At 51.1% G+C, this 14,884-nt stretch overlaps 4 protein-coding genes across 4 annotated transcripts; 2 read left to right on the forward strand and 2 right to left on the reverse strand.

Annotated features, from left to right (window-relative positions):
• Positions 1-173: 173 nt before the first annotated feature.
• On the forward strand, positions 174-1,934 carry LOC100905812 (26S proteasome non-ATPase regulatory subunit 10). The gene is made up of 6 exons (XM_003740210.2): positions 174-318; positions 613-751; positions 843-941; positions 1,032-1,193; positions 1,289-1,389; positions 1,586-1,934. Exons 1-6 carry the CDS (start codon positions 283-285, stop codon positions 1,718-1,720), a joined length of 672 nt encoding a protein of 223 aa, XP_003740258.1. The 5' UTR covers positions 174-282; the 3' UTR covers positions 1,721-1,934.
• A 199-nt stretch (positions 1,935-2,133) lies between these two features.
• Positions 2,134-6,363, reverse strand: LOC100905664 (cyclin-L1). Its single transcript, XM_003740209.2, has 6 exons — positions 5,896-6,363; positions 5,218-5,448; positions 5,030-5,097; positions 2,972-3,176; positions 2,796-2,861; positions 2,134-2,692 (listed from the first exon to the last, which is right to left on the reverse strand). Exons 1-6 carry the CDS (start codon positions 6,196-6,198, stop codon positions 2,222-2,224), a joined length of 1,344 nt encoding a protein of 447 aa, XP_003740257.1. The 5' UTR covers positions 6,199-6,363; the 3' UTR covers positions 2,134-2,221.
• A 249-nt stretch (positions 6,364-6,612) lies between these two features.
• On the forward strand, positions 6,613-7,476 carry Tim8 (translocase of inner membrane 8). The gene is made up of 2 exons (XM_003740211.2): positions 6,613-6,812; positions 6,981-7,476. The coding sequence occupies exons 1-2, from the start codon at positions 6,723-6,725 to the stop codon at positions 7,152-7,154; spliced, it is 264 nt and encodes an 87-aa protein (XP_003740259.1). The 5' UTR covers positions 6,613-6,722; the 3' UTR covers positions 7,155-7,476.
• Positions 7,477-8,146: 670 nt separating this feature from the next.
• mei-W68 (meiotic W68) lies at positions 8,147-10,210 on the reverse strand. Its single transcript, XM_029110587.1, has 9 exons — positions 10,117-10,210; positions 9,832-10,010; positions 9,576-9,713; positions 9,357-9,485; positions 8,976-9,102; positions 8,795-8,861; positions 8,583-8,693; positions 8,364-8,475; positions 8,147-8,272 (listed from the first exon to the last, which is right to left on the reverse strand). The coding sequence occupies exons 1-9, from the start codon at positions 10,208-10,210 to the stop codon at positions 8,147-8,149; spliced, it is 1,083 nt and encodes a 360-aa protein (XP_028966420.1).
• Between the last annotated feature and the right edge of the window lie 4,674 nt (positions 10,211-14,884).

The raw sequence follows: 14,884 nt of genomic DNA on the forward strand, positions 1-14,884 counted from the left end.
CAACTGTCACGACCAACTGTGACGATCAAGAGCCGTAGCGTAGCGAAGTATCGATGAATGAACTTCCGTGAACTCTTGGTCAATAGATCTCGATGAGCCTAAAGGTTCTATGACGGAAGCGAAGCTTCTCCTCGCGGACTTTCTGTAAGATGACAAGCCCGCCGGTGATTTTCAGAATCTGATCGCTCCGCATGTGAGACAGTCCAGATTCAGTGTCGCTCGAACAGTTCGATTTTGACCTCGAGGGAAAATTCACGAACCAGGGCGAGGACACGGTGAATCATGAGCGAGAACGAGTTTTGTAGGAAGGCGTGGGAGGTGAGTGAAACTTCACTTTCAGCATGAGATCTCCCATTTCCCAGCGATCATGGATATCGAAGTACATATTCTTCTGATCGTGAGCCCTCGTCTCCCGGGGAGCCTGCTTCTCCCTCAGCCAGGAGCCGCAGCTGTTGTGAAGTGTCACTCGGTGTTGCCTCTTCGGAGAGATATCCCACTCCTAACTTCACAGGAGTTTGCCGGATGAACGGCTGCCTGTCTCCCCTTGACGGATTTAGCTTCTCAAAGCTGGTACTTGACTGTCGTAATCGGTATATGTTCCTCCGTTCACAGGGAAACCGGGGCGAAGTCATGCGCCGCCTCCAGGAAGATCGGAACGCTGTCCACGATAAGGATCTCGTCGGTCGCACAGCGATACATTGGGCCGTATCAGGGAAACGACTCGAAATTTTCAATATTCTCGTCGAACATGGTACGATATATGAGCTTGATCTACTCATCGATGACCCCCAAAAGAATTCGCATTCAGCTCCGGATGGTTCAAAAATGGCTTTCTCTCCCAGGGAGCTCTCTGGACGACCCAGATCGAGACGGCTGGACTCCCTTGATGATCGCTTGCTCAGTCGGTCTTGAAGAAGCTGTCCATTTTCTGATTGCTAAAGGTTCGCACGCCTGAGGATGGATATTCGGGGATGAAGCGCAGGCTTTGAGGCTTTACCACAATGATTCATTTTCATGCATTAAATCCCTAGGAGCCAATCTGAATCATAAGAATTCCACCGGACAAGCTCCCATACATTACGCTTCAAGCAAGAATCACTTGGATATTGTCAAGAAACTTTATGAAAACGGAGCGGACGTGAATGTAGCAGACAACTTCGGCGCAACGCCTCTAAGCCGCGCGATCACTAAAGGTGAGCAGTCTGCACTTCGAATCCATCTCAGATTTTCTTCCACGAGTCGCCCGAATCTTAATCATGGATTCCTCTAAAAATCGGAGCGTTCGCAGGAAATATGAAAATCGTGGAATATCTCGCCACGACCGCTCGTTGCAACATACACTCGAGGGACAAGGAAGGCGACTCAGCTTTGCATCTCGCATGCGAAGAGGTGAGGTGCAAATCGATATGTGTCCGCCCCAAACGAATCCTGATATTCGATAGGGCTTTATTCCTGGCCAGTCTTAGGCTGGGGCCTGGGAAAGGAATTCCCCGAACGGCCTGAACGTTGTTCTGCCTTTGATCGATGGAAAAAAGTAGTAAATTCGTGAAATGCACTGCAGCTACCCGGAGTCTTCTTTCCGCAGGGGCACCGTCCGATGGTTGAGCTGCTGCTGAAACTCGGCGCACGGAAAGACGTCATGAACAAAGCGGAAAAATACCCGAAAGATGTGTGCCGAGACCTCAGTCTGGCACGACTTGTGTCTCTTACCCCATCCTGAAGTCTGCGGACACTGGAAGATCGCCCGATAGTCATAGCATATCAGTTGATGGAAATATATATCTCAAAGAGAAAGTTGTGCGACCCCACCATAGAGAGGGGGCGAGTCGACGAGAATAAATTATTTTTCGCGTCCTCGGTGGCACCGGATTCTGGCCGATTCCGCCGCACGGCTGACGGCGCCGAAGCGGCAGGCGGCCATGACATGTGGCGCAGCATAATTCTCCGCCTCAGCTCCTGTTCTGACACTAACCAGCACTCGGTTCCGCGGCGCCGCTCGACCCCAACCTCTTGAGATTCAAAGAGAAGAACGTGAATTTTCCACCCGAACTCTTGGCATCTTCAATTCCTCACTTCCCCCCCCCCTCCTCCTCGCTTGAGCCGTTGGTAGGAATTTGATTCTTACGCCGTTACTCATTACTTACATATTTTATTCTCTCATGCGCTTCATCGCTTCCTTTGTATGTACATTTATTCGTCAGGGCAGTCAACAAATTCGTTATCAATAAACGCGGGAAGTGTTTCGGGGGCGGCTACGCGATCTGCGGTGACGGTGTTTGCGTCGGCGGTCCAAACTCACGCTTCTGGATCGGTCTCGAGATCTCCTCTTGCGTTTCTTGCGGGACGATCGGTCTTCGCTACTCGAGCTACGTCGTCGGTAGTCTTTGGATCTGTCTTGGGATCTTTCTCGGGCTCTCTCTCTCGATCTGTCCCGTCCCTGGTCCCTGGATTTCTCCCTTTCTCTCGATTTCTCTCCCGTTCGGTCTCTAGATCGGTCCTTATCTCGGTGTCGATCCTCATCTTTGTAGCGGTCCCTCTCCCCCTTGGTTTCCACTCCTGAGACTTTCTTGACCGGTCCGTAAAGAGCTGTCGTGTTCGAATCGAGAATCTTGTTCAACGGGACGACCGTGGTTTCGGCGACCTTCTCGTCGGCGATGGTCACGGTCTTCGCGAGCGTCCCGAGAGCCTTCAGCTGAAATGAATCGAGGCGAAATGAGCTTAAGAGCGTCGGCACCTCCTCATTATGCGCTAACTCATGGGGATTCCCCGTACCCGAGACACCACCCGGTACTCACTCTCTTTTCCTCTTGCTGTTTTGCGCGTAGGTCCTTGACGATTTTGTCAACACGGTCCACGTCGACCTGCAAATGGATGTTTCGTACTCGCGAGCCATCAATAGACGCCCGAACCCCTGCCCCATGCGACGAATCTCGGGAGAAGCGAAAAACTTCGTCCTAAAAACTGTGCTCACCTCTGGTCTCGCGTAGAGGGAGAATATCCGGAAGGCCACGTCTTCGATCTCGCCTTCGCTGATCCGGAAGACTTCATACCAATTCGGATTCGTAGGCAGCGGTATCTGCAGCATCCTCGCTGCGAGAGAAATGCACGCGCATGCTATCGTTTCCGGAGGGTGCCGAACGAAGACATCAGATCGCAGACTATCGTTCATGTAGTTCCTGCAATGGGAAGAAGAAAAATTTGGTTTGCCTTACGTTTCTTCTGCCGATGACAGTTGCTCGTCTTCGCTCAGAGCCGATTCGACGACGACGGCCTCTCTCTCGCTTTGATCGCTGCATCGAGAAAAATCGTCTATCTGGCCTAGCTTCAATAATACACTCAGTATAATTAGTATATTATACTAAGCATATTACATCATAGAATATTCAATGGCTCGAAAAAATGGCCTGTGCATCACTCTGTTTCGAGGGAGCGAATGCGCGGTCCGAAGAACTTACCGCCACGCCAACTTACAGTGAATCCTGCCTCCGAGCTTCCGCCTACCACCAACGAAGTACTCCTTCCCAATCGATCCTCATCTCTTCCTATCAGAAATTTCCCCGAGCGATCCTAATCATTACGGATCTGAGGCATGCCATGTGGAGACTAGATATCTAGGAGTCATTCCACGCACCAGCCCTCCCGCATATCAAATGGCATAGAATGACCTGGCACACGAACCAGCAAGGGGGGACGTTGACACAGCGTTAAAGTCTTCAGTACATCATCCATCGAGCAGTCTATCAATCAATGAGAACTTTCGTAATTTTTCTGAAACTAAACTACGAAGTCGAATTTGGTGCAAATTCAATTCGATTGGAACTCATGAAGACAGACTTCGGGGATATTCGAGGAGCGGTCATCTCTGTCGAGGCACCTAATTCCTAGGGGGATGTTTTCGGACGACACTTTACTTCCACCTCCATGGATGAAAATGGCGCCATTCGGTGAATGTTTGCCTCAAATATTTCCGCGGGCTAGACGAACGGCACTTGATTCCGCGGGGAAACCCCTGGACAATGGTTCAAGAATCGTACTGTATCGAAGAATGAAGAATCATCTGATCCCGCGGTGGTCGCAACGAATGAGCCGGAAGGCATTGAAAGTGACTGTTCGTACAATCACTCGCCGTGCTTCCGAACGATTGTATCGGCGGAGTACCACTAAAATATTTCGGGGCAGAGGTTTTGGAGCTAGAAAGAGACAAACTTCGATGAAGGAGAATCCGGTCGCGCGACATCCTATCTCAGACAATGGCGACGATTCAGATGAAGGAACTCTACTTTGTCATTTCGCTATGGATGAGCCGGGCGAGCTTACTGGTCACATAGAGCTCATTGCCTAGCATCGACAGATAAGCTGCGAATCACACGATTCGAGTCGTCGAGATCTCGTATGGTAATCCCACGACTTTGGTCGCGGTTGTTGCGTGAGTGAGCTGTCCGCGGTTCGGGAATGTTCTGTGGCTGTTGCTCCGACGACGTTGCGTTGATGGGAGTGATAGTCGATGGATGGGTCGACGGGGGACTTCGTTGGTGGCTGGCGAGAGACCTAGTGCAGATCCGGTTATCAACTTACTCGAACCGATTGGCGTGGCGAGTCTTCGAGCCACAGCTCGTTCTCCTCGGCGGTTTCAAAGGACTCTGAAGGGCTGTGGCAGCTGGCTGATATCGCCTGCGTCGAAGGCCATTCACCAACTGCCCACGAGCCCAACCTCGACGTCCAAACCAGCTCCATTCCGAAGGCACCACCACTAAGACGGACCTCAGATGATTAGTTTCCAGCAGACTATGGAGCGGCCGAATCTCCGCGCAATCCTTTGCTGGGAAGAGATTAAAGGTCATTCTCTGAACGTCCAAGGAGAATCTGGTTCCACATGGTCGCTCTATCATGCGAGTTTTTCGCTCTTCGACCTCAGAGAAATCCTCGACTCAAAGCTCGGAACATTTCCGATCAGAGAGATAGGCGACGTCGTCGTCTGCACACCCGGGGCAAAACCAGCTCATAATTCGAGTAGAATCGGGATACTTACCAAGCTATTTGTACAAGACGGTCATTGTTCTCCGACAGGAGAATTGTTTGGAGTAAGGTAACGATCATCTGTGGAATAATGTTACGTCTGCCATGAAATACAGTTCATCCGGAGCTCGGAATCGCTTCCGATTATGATGATGAGCAGTATCTTATGAACCTCATACACGGCGTCCTCGGAGAACTCACTTTGTGCGGGTGTTTCACATGAACGCAGAATCCGAGCTCTTTGAGTACTCGTCTCTCTGCTTTAATGACCTGATTCTTCAATGTCATGTAATGCTGGTCCAGTATAAGAGGTTCAGGAGTTTTCTTCCGTCTCAGTTGCTCCATGTGATGAAACACGTTGAGCACGTCACGTACACGTCTTGGAGCTTCTTCTATTTTCGAAGCCAAGACCACGCAGGCCATCGCCACGATCTGTAACGTAATATGAGGTCAAGATACAGCGTAGTCCCCAGTAGTGTGAGGGCGGGTGTCTTTTCCCGTCTCAATGCCATCGCTCAAGGAATTTATCCAGCTGTTTCCCCACCCGCTGTCGTTCCTCAATTGGCTGGTGAATCACGATGACTAAATTCACACGGAGTGATCGACGTCTGTTTTTGTCGAGGACACCCCAGAAACGAAATCGGAGAGCGGCGTGAAACGGTTCGATAAGAGCCGGGAGCAAGGCTCGATTACCCGAAAATCTCTAAATCGACAGCTCGATTCGGAAACGGCTTCCTGTTTCGGGGACATCCCGCAATAAACGGGAGGAAGGTTGCCGCACTGCCTGAATTCGGGCGAAGGCAGCCGAACGTATCGAAAACGATCAAGTCACACACAGCTCGAAACGTCAAGCACGTGAAGAGGAATCAGCTTACTCACCTCGAAATTGTGCCCAACAAAGCTCTTGCTGTAGTAGAATCGCTGGTACAGAACCTGTCCCGTAGCCATCGCAACTTGGGGTAGCTTCAATAAAATACCAGCAGTTTGGATGAATTCGCAGCCGATAAAACGCAAGTCGGTCTCGACCTCCCGATCGAGGCCATCCTGCATCGAAGGTGTATTATTGAGCTTGTCTTCTGTGAGGATGCAGTTTTCCAGGTTGAGAACGATCTGGCGGATTCGCTGCTTCTTCACTGGGGCTTGAACGCCCTCGACAGCGGGACCGCTGACCGATACGGCCATACCGAGAGTCGTCGGGATCCGAAATCCTGACAGGAGGTTCTTATCCCGGTGAATCTCACTTCGCTAGCCAGCGAGTCTAAGGGCGCAATCAAAACGCTACCCGTCGGTTATGTCGGTGGTTAGCAGCAGCAGACAAACAACAAGCTCCTCAGCGGCCACCAATTTCGTTATAATCGAAAACAACATGGCGGCAGGGGCGCCACGAGTGCCGCTCGCTTTCGATGCTCTCACGTATCTCTTTCGGGTCCGCGAAGAACTGGAACTCACGATTCCGCTCGATCTTGAAGATTTACGACTAGGAAGAACATTTTTTCCCACTTTTGGAGGAGGCAGCAGGCAGATCCCCTGAAGCGGCGCGCCGCGTGGTACTCTTCTCGGGAATTCCTCACTTGTGTGGTACTTTTTCCTCTTGTCGTAAACACGGTGACCGCTGTTATCATCAGACCCGGAGAGCCGACGACGACCTCCCTTAGAAAAATTCAGCTTCAGATTTGCTACACATTCGAGTTTCTGATTTTCCCGAAATGCCCGTCGGTGATCTTCAGGAGGGTGGTGACAGAGAACTCGAGGAGAGATTGCGCGTCGAGCAACAGAAAGCACAATTGCAAGCGAGGGTGAGTCGCGTGGAGAGTTCTGGGCTCAGTCAGCCCCACCATGACCGGTGAGCCGCGCGGTTTCAACACGTGCGCTCTCAGGAGATTGTCCGGTTCGATTTCTATATAAGCTCCCTCGCACTGAGATTTGATCAGGGTCCGACTGAATTGCCAATATTGAAATTTCAGATCCATTCGCTAACTGACATGTGTTGGGACAAATGCATGGATAAGCCGTCGACCAGACTCGACGACCGAACGGAGACATGTCTCACGAATTGCGTCGAGCGATTCCTGGATACTTCTGTAGCAATCGCCACGCGGTTCACTCAGACACTTCAGAAATCCGCCGAGCTTCAGTGATGTCGCAGTCGCCAACGAGTCAGAGTTCTGACATGTCGTGGTCGTCTCATCACTCAAATGCGCGAAAGCTCTCAGACTGTACGCTGGTATGCTGTCTCCGATCAGGATGTGGAATGTTGTGAGAGACTCGTGGATAGACGATTATGCTTCACGAGAAAGCTTTCGATGTGCTCTGAGTGCCTGGAGAATGTCTGAGGCTGTCAGGTTCTGTGGAATCTTGGAGATCCAGAACCTCATAGCGGAGATCTCGAGCCCTTATGGAAATGAGGAGCTCCTCCGCATTGATAGGAAAATGCAATCGATGACAATAAATTAAGGACTTCCGAAACGACCACGCGTCCTGAGCTGCTCTTTTCGAGAGAGGTTCCGTCGTGGTTTTCGAGATGCGTATCATGGTTCCTTTGTAGTGAACGAGACTTATTCGGACCAGCAGGAAAAAAAGACCAAACTTCCTTCTGAATTCCTGCATTTTCCTTCCGGTGGAACAACAATAGGAACATCTGGAGCAAGAACTATGGAAACCTCGATCGAGTTCTGGAACCTCCGAGGCCCACAGAAATCTGAGTATGGAGCCCCGTAGGATCGTCGATGGGACTCTGGGCTTCGTTGGAAATCACCTTGAGTACGACTGCATAAGACATACCATGTAGTGTGAGTTTACGTATGGATCGCGGCAGGTATTCGTTCGACAAAAGAACCGAATAATTTATATTTTCCCAACCATATTGCTACGGTTTTAAATTCATTGATATAAGAGTCCGCCTATTCGGGGCTATCACTCCGGGCAACCCTCACCATCGCTGGCTTACCCGTCACCCACAATCAACAATATTCTTTGGTTATGAACGCAGCGACGTCGGCCCGGTCTCAGCCGCAAAAGTCGAAAAAGATGAAAAGCCCATGGGATCCGCGTTAAAACAAGACATTCGTGCACTTATGGTTCAGATAGCTGTAGGTGCTGTCCTTGGAGATGATGGAGCGAACAACCCGAATCAAAGTTCGGCTCCCTCCTTCCCTCGGAGTTTATCACTTAGGTAGGTTCTCAGTAGGAATGAGTGACCGAATTGATCCAATGCTTGGATCTCTGCCTTACATCGTAGAGATAATAGTTTCAGTACCTGAATGCGAGAAGATCCGAGTGTTACTCTTCAGCACGGTTTCTCGAAATATCGGGAGGAGACTTGAAGGAGGCCTCGATCAGCAACAAACCTCTTGATACCACTGTCGGCGGAGCTTCATCCATGGTCGCACCAATAAGTTTTGCAAACGCTTTTGATGCATCGTCGAGGAAACGATTCGCGACTCCGGGCGCATGTTGAAACTGAAAATCGAAGAGGATGACTCTCGGCATGACATATCAGCTCGAGCCAAGTCAATAATTATCAGAATTCGTACGATTCGATTTCGGACGGCAGGAGTCCGATCCACCTGATTTGGGGGACACCATAGTTCTCCGCATAAGCTTGCACGAGACTACCGAAGCTGTATATGCCTGCGATTTCTATTCCGTAAGCATCCGCATCGGTCAAAACAAAGAATCTGAAAGGACAGGGAAGCGAATTTTCGATCGGAACGGCGATTGCGCAGCAATTGGGAACTCCTGGTACCTCCAAACAGAGGCTGCCCGTGAGCTGACTCACTTCGCAAGCGGAATGGCGAGATGGGCAAGTATGTGGATCAGTTGCCGGGTATTCAGATCGGGGACACCTTCGATAGAATTCCGTCTCAGGATCTCCGAGGGACGTTTCGCGGAAAAGAGCAGGATGGAAAATATGAGGTCTTCGAGAGTTTGAGATTCAGAAGTCCTTTCGGAGCACTTACCCTTGCCCGTGACCAGGAGAAGATCGATATTTAGGTTGCGGAAGAACGTCAAAGCGTCTTGATCGAGGAGTTTCTGAAAAATGGCATCTTTCTCCACTATCAGAACCACATTCGCGCTCGTCTCCACCTGCAATTCCACCATATCTTATCTCAGAGCGAAGATCTTCTCGTTGATCATTCGTTCAGTAATGGGTTTCACGCGACCTGTTCAACTGCTCTGAAGTCGTTTGGTATCAGAACTGGAACCGAGCGGCAATCAATCCATTCTTTGCAATCCTCGAGTTTCCAGCGCAGATTCCCGCACACGAGTCCCTGGGGGTAGTTCGGCTCGAAGAAAGAATCCTAGCTAATGCAATGGCATCGGAATCGAGAGATATCCACCTTGGCGGTTGATACGACGTTCAAATCCCTGCGGGAGCAATCGAGGAGCTTCGCGATGTCGTGGAGGACCAGGCTGACGTTCATTTGATTCTCGAAGAGCTTCACGTTATCGTAAAAAATCTGTCGCACCTACGGACGATATCGGTTGCGAGGGAACTCTGACGAATAACTCCAAAAGTCCCTCCGCTGTAGAGAAGCCATGAAGAGTCGTGAATTTACCGTGGATATTTCGTTGCGTGTGAGTAAGCTGTAAACGATCTTTAGCACTACCATCAAACGGGCGAAACGCTCCACTTTATTCACGGTCCCTAGGTCACTGCATCTCGAAAAGCTGTCTTTCGATCGGAGGACTCCAGTCTGGAAAGAACGATGGATGTCACGACCGCGTATTCGAATGGGGGGCGATTTCCCGGAGGTCGATCGCTTCCATCGAGGATTGAAGGGAGGGATTCCTTGCGAGCTGTACGAGCCTTACTTCGACGTTCACCGAATCCCAAGAGTCGAAAGTTATCTCCAGCGACGGTAAACGGCCAATGCTGACGGACTCGACAACAGATTCTATCAGAGCCGTTATTTTCGACCTGAGGTGCTGTCTCCGCACATACCATGACATTTGCGGTTCCAGCACCGGATGCTTCCGCGCTGCCAATCGCGCTGTAATGTCAACCATGGAACCGATAATCGTGACTCTTTGGTCGATATCGTTTCTTCAGAATGTTCTTTCGACCGCCTCGAGATCTCGCGGAGGGAAAACGCGTACCCTGTTCGAGGAGATATTCCTTCAGAGCGACGCTCCTCGTTTCGCATACCGCTTCCATAGCATCGCTGACTCTGCTCGACCCGGCAGGCTCCATTGCACGAAGAGTAGCTCTATTGACATCGAATGCAGGGGGACGTCGAACGTGTTGGGGAACACCTGACAGCTGTTTGGCGTCGGTATGGATAGATGAAGCGAAAAAAATTATTTACGTCGACTGCTGCGTGCGCCGGGACCGGCAAGCGTTATATGTAGGTCCGGCGAGGGAGCCGAGAACGCGAAATTGAACTCTAGCGGTGGAGATGATGGAGCCGATCGATGAGCTCTGATTTCGGAAATTTCGACTCGGTGAGTGCCGGAAAAGATTCGGAGAGAGTATCGGGTCGTCATCAAGAAGAGGCGTTATTGAAGAAGACACAGTCCGTTCAGGGGAGGTCTACCTCCGCTTTCTCAGGCGGACCCCGCCGGCAAGTACGAGCATGATTAAGATCATCCTATTTTTCCGGGAGCGGCTCAAGCCCCAGCTCAAATTCGAGACTCATGTTTCAGCTCTCTCGAGAATCTCATATCTTGAGGACGATATCGCGCGGGAGGCAACGGCTGGTCGCTTCATGTGATTCCGCTGACTGAGATTCGCGAGGAGTTCGTTCTGACGTCTTGGGCGGGATCTGACAGGGAACGGTCTGATGCATCGAGCAGGACTTGAGGAGGTGAGTGCTTCGATTCGGACCCTCCGATCGGTATCCATGCGCGTGACTTGCTCTCATGAAGAAAGAACTATCCCAGATTTCCGAATGCTTTTGTAGATATTTATTACGAAAATAGACAGCGAGATCGAAGGATAACAGATGCTGATTCACGAATCGAGGTCGTGAACTGTCCCAACAAACCAATAGGTAGGTGTGTACAAGTTTCACATTTGATTTTATATGTGCGACCCGACGTACACATCTGTGAATGTTCTGACACAAAATATGACTGAGCGGTGTTGTAGAGATTACCGAGACTTTGCGATTCCGAGAACAAACGCAGTGATTCATCAAAACCCTCGCATTATATTCCCAGAGCTTGGAAATAAAGACGCTAGAGGCTTGTACTCGTTCCTTCGATCGTCGTTCTTGTGAGCGGTTCCTGATCCGCAACAACAGGATCTGTTTGTTGGCCTAATCCCACCGCATCCTCGCAGGCAATGCTCGAAGGAAGAGCCGAATCGACTTTCTCTTCTTTGAGCGCCAGTTCGAGACCTTTCTGCTTTCTGAATCCATCGACCTTCGTCTCAATAATTTTCCTGTCGACTGTATAGTCCTTGGGATGCTGGAATCTATAGAGCTGATCATCGGAGTGGTTCGCATGTCGTTTCTCATGGGCTTCTATCGTCACCCGGAGGCCGAAATACATGTGGCACTTGGAGCATTCCACTTCGTCATCGACTTCACCGCTCCTGCGGATGACAATAGGTCTTGTGTGCGGTGCGGTGATAGCGGCTTCGTCGCCGGATTTCATTCTGATGTCGATTCCCTGCGTCCTCGAACTATTGAGCCGGCGATATAAGGAGGAGGCTCGAGTCCTACGGGGATGAAAGCCTCTGTGAGGTCAGATGTTCTACCTATCGGGAAGACAACTTCCGACGATGACAGGTACGAGAGCGAATTATGGCGCGTACAATGAGTGCTTCCCAGCGAATCAAGCTTCCCACGGTAGCCGTTAGCGATCTCGATAGAGACGAACAATGTAGAGTGAGGGTCCGGGTGCCTCACTTCTCCGCGGTTTCGCGCAGAGCTGTCAGCAGATTGACATCGAGCGTACCTGTAGTGACTTCGGATTCCAGGCTCAAAAAAGTTATCTCGGTCGATCGGTACGTTTAGTGACACTTCGTCCGCGAGCGAAACCCACTTTCCTGTCAAGCCGAATCGATTTTTCTCACGTTCTGGGCCGTAGCGGGCTGTGAGCGAAGAGAGCAATGCGGTGCCGAACTCGGAGAACTCGAGCCGACCTCCAGTACTGCTCCGTCGTCGGCGGCGGCAGTTTCTCTTACCGATGGTGGGGAAGCTCCGCGTTTCCTTCTGCTCTCCCGGTCAAACAATAACAGTCTTCGAAGGCGCCGGAATTCAAATTGTGGGAGGTTTCTCGTGGAGTCCAACTCCTCGGACCGCACCCCCGGCTCACTTGGTTCCGCTTACAGATTCACCGCCAGAATCATCTCGGCGATTGGTTAATTCCGCCGACGGAGAGTATTGCATGGAACCGCCTTCCACTGGGTCGGGGGACTTCCGGTCAGTGTAGGGCAACGCTTAGGAAACTTTGGAATACGTGGGATATTGGAATGTGACAGCCCGCCAGAGGCCGAAGTCATCCTGCGAAGACACCGAGGGTGATCTCAAGGACTAAAGTGCTACTAGGGGACAAGGAACGGAAGAGGGATCGAAGAAGAATATCACATGGATCGACCTGCTAGAGACACCGCCCCTGCATCGGGGTCATCTGATTTATACTGAGATTTAGAAATAGCCAGGGAGGGTCAATAAACCATCCGAGTGTGTTCATGCGAGACCTGGGTCGTGAATCGTCGCGCCGCGAATAATCATCTTCCATACGACTTGGCGACGATCACCGCTTTTAACAGAATTCCATGCAGAATCTGATATCCCTCTCGAGAAGGACCCCTCGGCGTTCGGCCGTGGCTAAGCTTATCCAGACCCCCGCCTCGAGATCCCGGGCACCAGGGAGCTGGGTCCTTAGAATCGGAGTTCCCGTGGCGATTTCCGTCATCAGAGTCACCGCCAGGCTTACCGGGAGACTCGATCGACGTTGACGGCCGATCATCGGCCCATCTGATGATCAGAAGCTCGATAGAAATTCCCTGGAAGTTCTTCTTCTAAAAAATACACGAATGAAGAGGGTGCCCTTCTCCATGGTGTGACCGACTGCCTGGAACGTTCACTCGATGAGGCGGTACAACCTGGACCTACGAAGTCATCGCCCCCGGAAGGAGGGCTACTCGTGATCTGCGACTCGGTCGCGATGGACAATATCTCGAAATCGCATTCAAGCGTCTCCCCGGGATGGGTCAACGACCGGGGGAGCATTCTCCGTAGCATAGTGCTCTCCCGTTGATTCAATCGATCGAAATGGATCCAGAATGGAAAGTTGGCGCGATCCCGCCGACGAATTTCCATTTTAGAGGTTTTCCCCCATACCGGCGTTAGCGAGGAGCCGGGGTGGAATTATCGAGGGGAAGTGGGCGGGGATATCACACGATCTGGGGTTACATTTTGACGTACAATGCCTCTTGCGTGGGAGTTACCTCTCCCAACCGAGGTTAGAAACAAACGGAACAGCTTCCGAGTTCGATCTCCGCGAATGTTGGTCGGCGAGAAATCCGAGAGGCGAGGCTGGCTGACGCCAGGGTTCCCGAGAATAGATTTTGCTGATGTAATCAGGGAGCTCGATCAAGTTCGAATCCTCTTCCCGGTCTTCTTTGAGGTCCAGGGAGTCCTTCTGATGCCAATGCCGACGAAGAATAAGAGCACGGTCGGACTTGCCTTCTTTTCGAAAATCGACTAGAGTAGCGTCCATAATCGGATGCGAAAGAGGTGGCCAATGTGTGCGATGAGCACACACAGTTTTTGCTTAAGAGATGGCCTTGTGCGGGATTAATGATCGAATGATCACATATCTTTGTACCTATGATGACATCATACATGCATTCCGAGGGAGGGGCACGTGTCATCAACACACTTCCATGTGAAAGTGGAGGCGAAACATTGCCGCAAATAACAGCTGATAGCTCCGAGCCATTTCACTGTGATCTCTGAGAAGTTTGTTCCTATGCTACCGGAAGAATCTAGCGGAAAATGGGCAGACCAAGCAAGCGCATTAAGCTGCAAATGGGTAAGTACTAGCACACGTCATCGCTTTCGATCGGTATCCACGTAAGGGCCAGTCGCGCGAGTAAGGCAGATGAGTTGAGGATGATTCTTCGAGTATTCATGGCGGCTTCGGGACACAAATGATTCCGATTATTCATTTGAGGTCGTCAACTGTCCTAGCCGGCCAATAGCCGGCAGTCACCTTCGCGGTGCCAATGCGTGTTTATCTGTAAGGCCACAATGCTCGCCCCCCAACGGCGGACGGCATATGATTGGACAGCGGCGTGAAGCTCCACGAGACTTCGCGATTATTGAGACGACGAGCGAAAAGTCATTTATCCATGAATGGGGAGCATCGCATTTGACCTGTACACCTTCGAATGGGAACACAGGCAGCTCGTCACTCGATCGGTGCAGCTGCGAGCCGAACTCACGTTGTGAGTCCCGGAAGCTTTGTGTTGTCAACTTCTCGATCTTTGCGAGAACCTAGCGCGACTCTCGTCGGTCGCGACGTGGAGCAAGAGTCCAACGTAGAGAAGATGCTCCATTGATGGGAGATGCTTCACGGAAGGTACGTGCCGGAGGCCGACTTCCTCTGATTCCCACACGCTCCCTCTCCTCCAATCGATGAACTCTCGGAAATCCGCCTCGAATCCGAAGATGGAAACCTTCCAAGGGATTCTCGCGCCTCGTCTCGGACGCCAGCCCACTCCATCGAAGAGCGCGTCAATCGAGACCAGCAGTTCGATTATTCTGTCTGCACCGGACATTCTTTCGGAGGGTTCTTCCCTGTAGACTTGGCACTCGAACGATGAGTCGAGCTGTTCTCTCTCAGGACCGTTGATCATCTCCTTTGAGTGACTAGAATTACTTTTACGAGATGTTCGAGACGATTGAGAAAT

The sequence above is a fragment of the Galendromus occidentalis genome, unplaced genomic scaffold (genome assembly GCF_000255335.2).
Source record: "Galendromus occidentalis unplaced genomic scaffold, Mocc_1.1 scf7180000076867, whole genome shotgun sequence".
Lineage (NCBI taxonomy): Eukaryota > Metazoa > Arthropoda > Arachnida > Mesostigmata > Phytoseiidae > Galendromus > Galendromus occidentalis.

Excerpts from the sequence above, each read along its gene's own strand:
- LOC100905812 (XM_003740210.2), top strand. The coding sequence starts at position 283 with ATGAGCGAGAACGAGTTTTGTAGGAAGGCGTGGGAG. Across the intron at positions 752-842 it reads CAATATTCTCGTCGAACATG|GGAGCTCTCTGGACGACCCA; the intron begins GTACGATATATG and ends TTTCTCTCCCAG. Across the intron at positions 1,390-1,585 it reads TGCATCTCGCATGCGAAGAG|GGGCACCGTCCGATGGTTGA; the intron begins GTGAGGTGCAAA and ends TTCTTTCCGCAG.
- mei-W68 (XM_029110587.1), bottom strand. The coding sequence starts at position 10,210 with ATGGAGCCTGCCGGGTCGAGCAGAGTCAGCGATGCTATGGAAGCGGTA. Across the intron at positions 9,103-9,356 it reads ACGTCGTATCAACCGCCAAG|GTGGAGACGAGCGCGAATGT; the intron begins GTGGATATCTCT and ends GTGGAATTGCAG. Across the intron at positions 8,694-8,794 it reads CTCGCCATTCCGCTTGCGAA|ATTCTTTGTTTTGACCGATG; the intron begins GTGAGTCAGCTC and ends CTGTCCTTTCAG.
- Tim8 (XM_003740211.2), top strand. The coding sequence starts at position 6,723 with ATGCCCGTCGGTGATCTTCAGGAGGGTGGTGACAGAGAACTCGAGGAG. Across the intron at positions 6,813-6,980 it reads AAGCACAATTGCAAGCGAGG|ATCCATTCGCTAACTGACAT; the intron begins GTGAGTCGCGTG and ends TTGAAATTTCAG.
- LOC100905664 (XM_003740209.2), bottom strand. The coding sequence starts at position 6,198 with ATGGCCGTATCGGTCAGCGGTCCCGCTGTCGAGGGCGTTCAAGCCCCA. Across the intron at positions 5,449-5,895 it reads TTGTTGGGCACAATTTCGAG|ATCGTGGCGATGGCCTGCGT; the intron begins GTGAGTAAGCTG and ends ATTACGTTACAG. Across the intron at positions 5,098-5,217 it reads ATGTGAAACACCCGCACAAA|ATGATCGTTACCTTACTCCA; the intron begins GTGAGTTCTCCG and ends ATTATTCCACAG.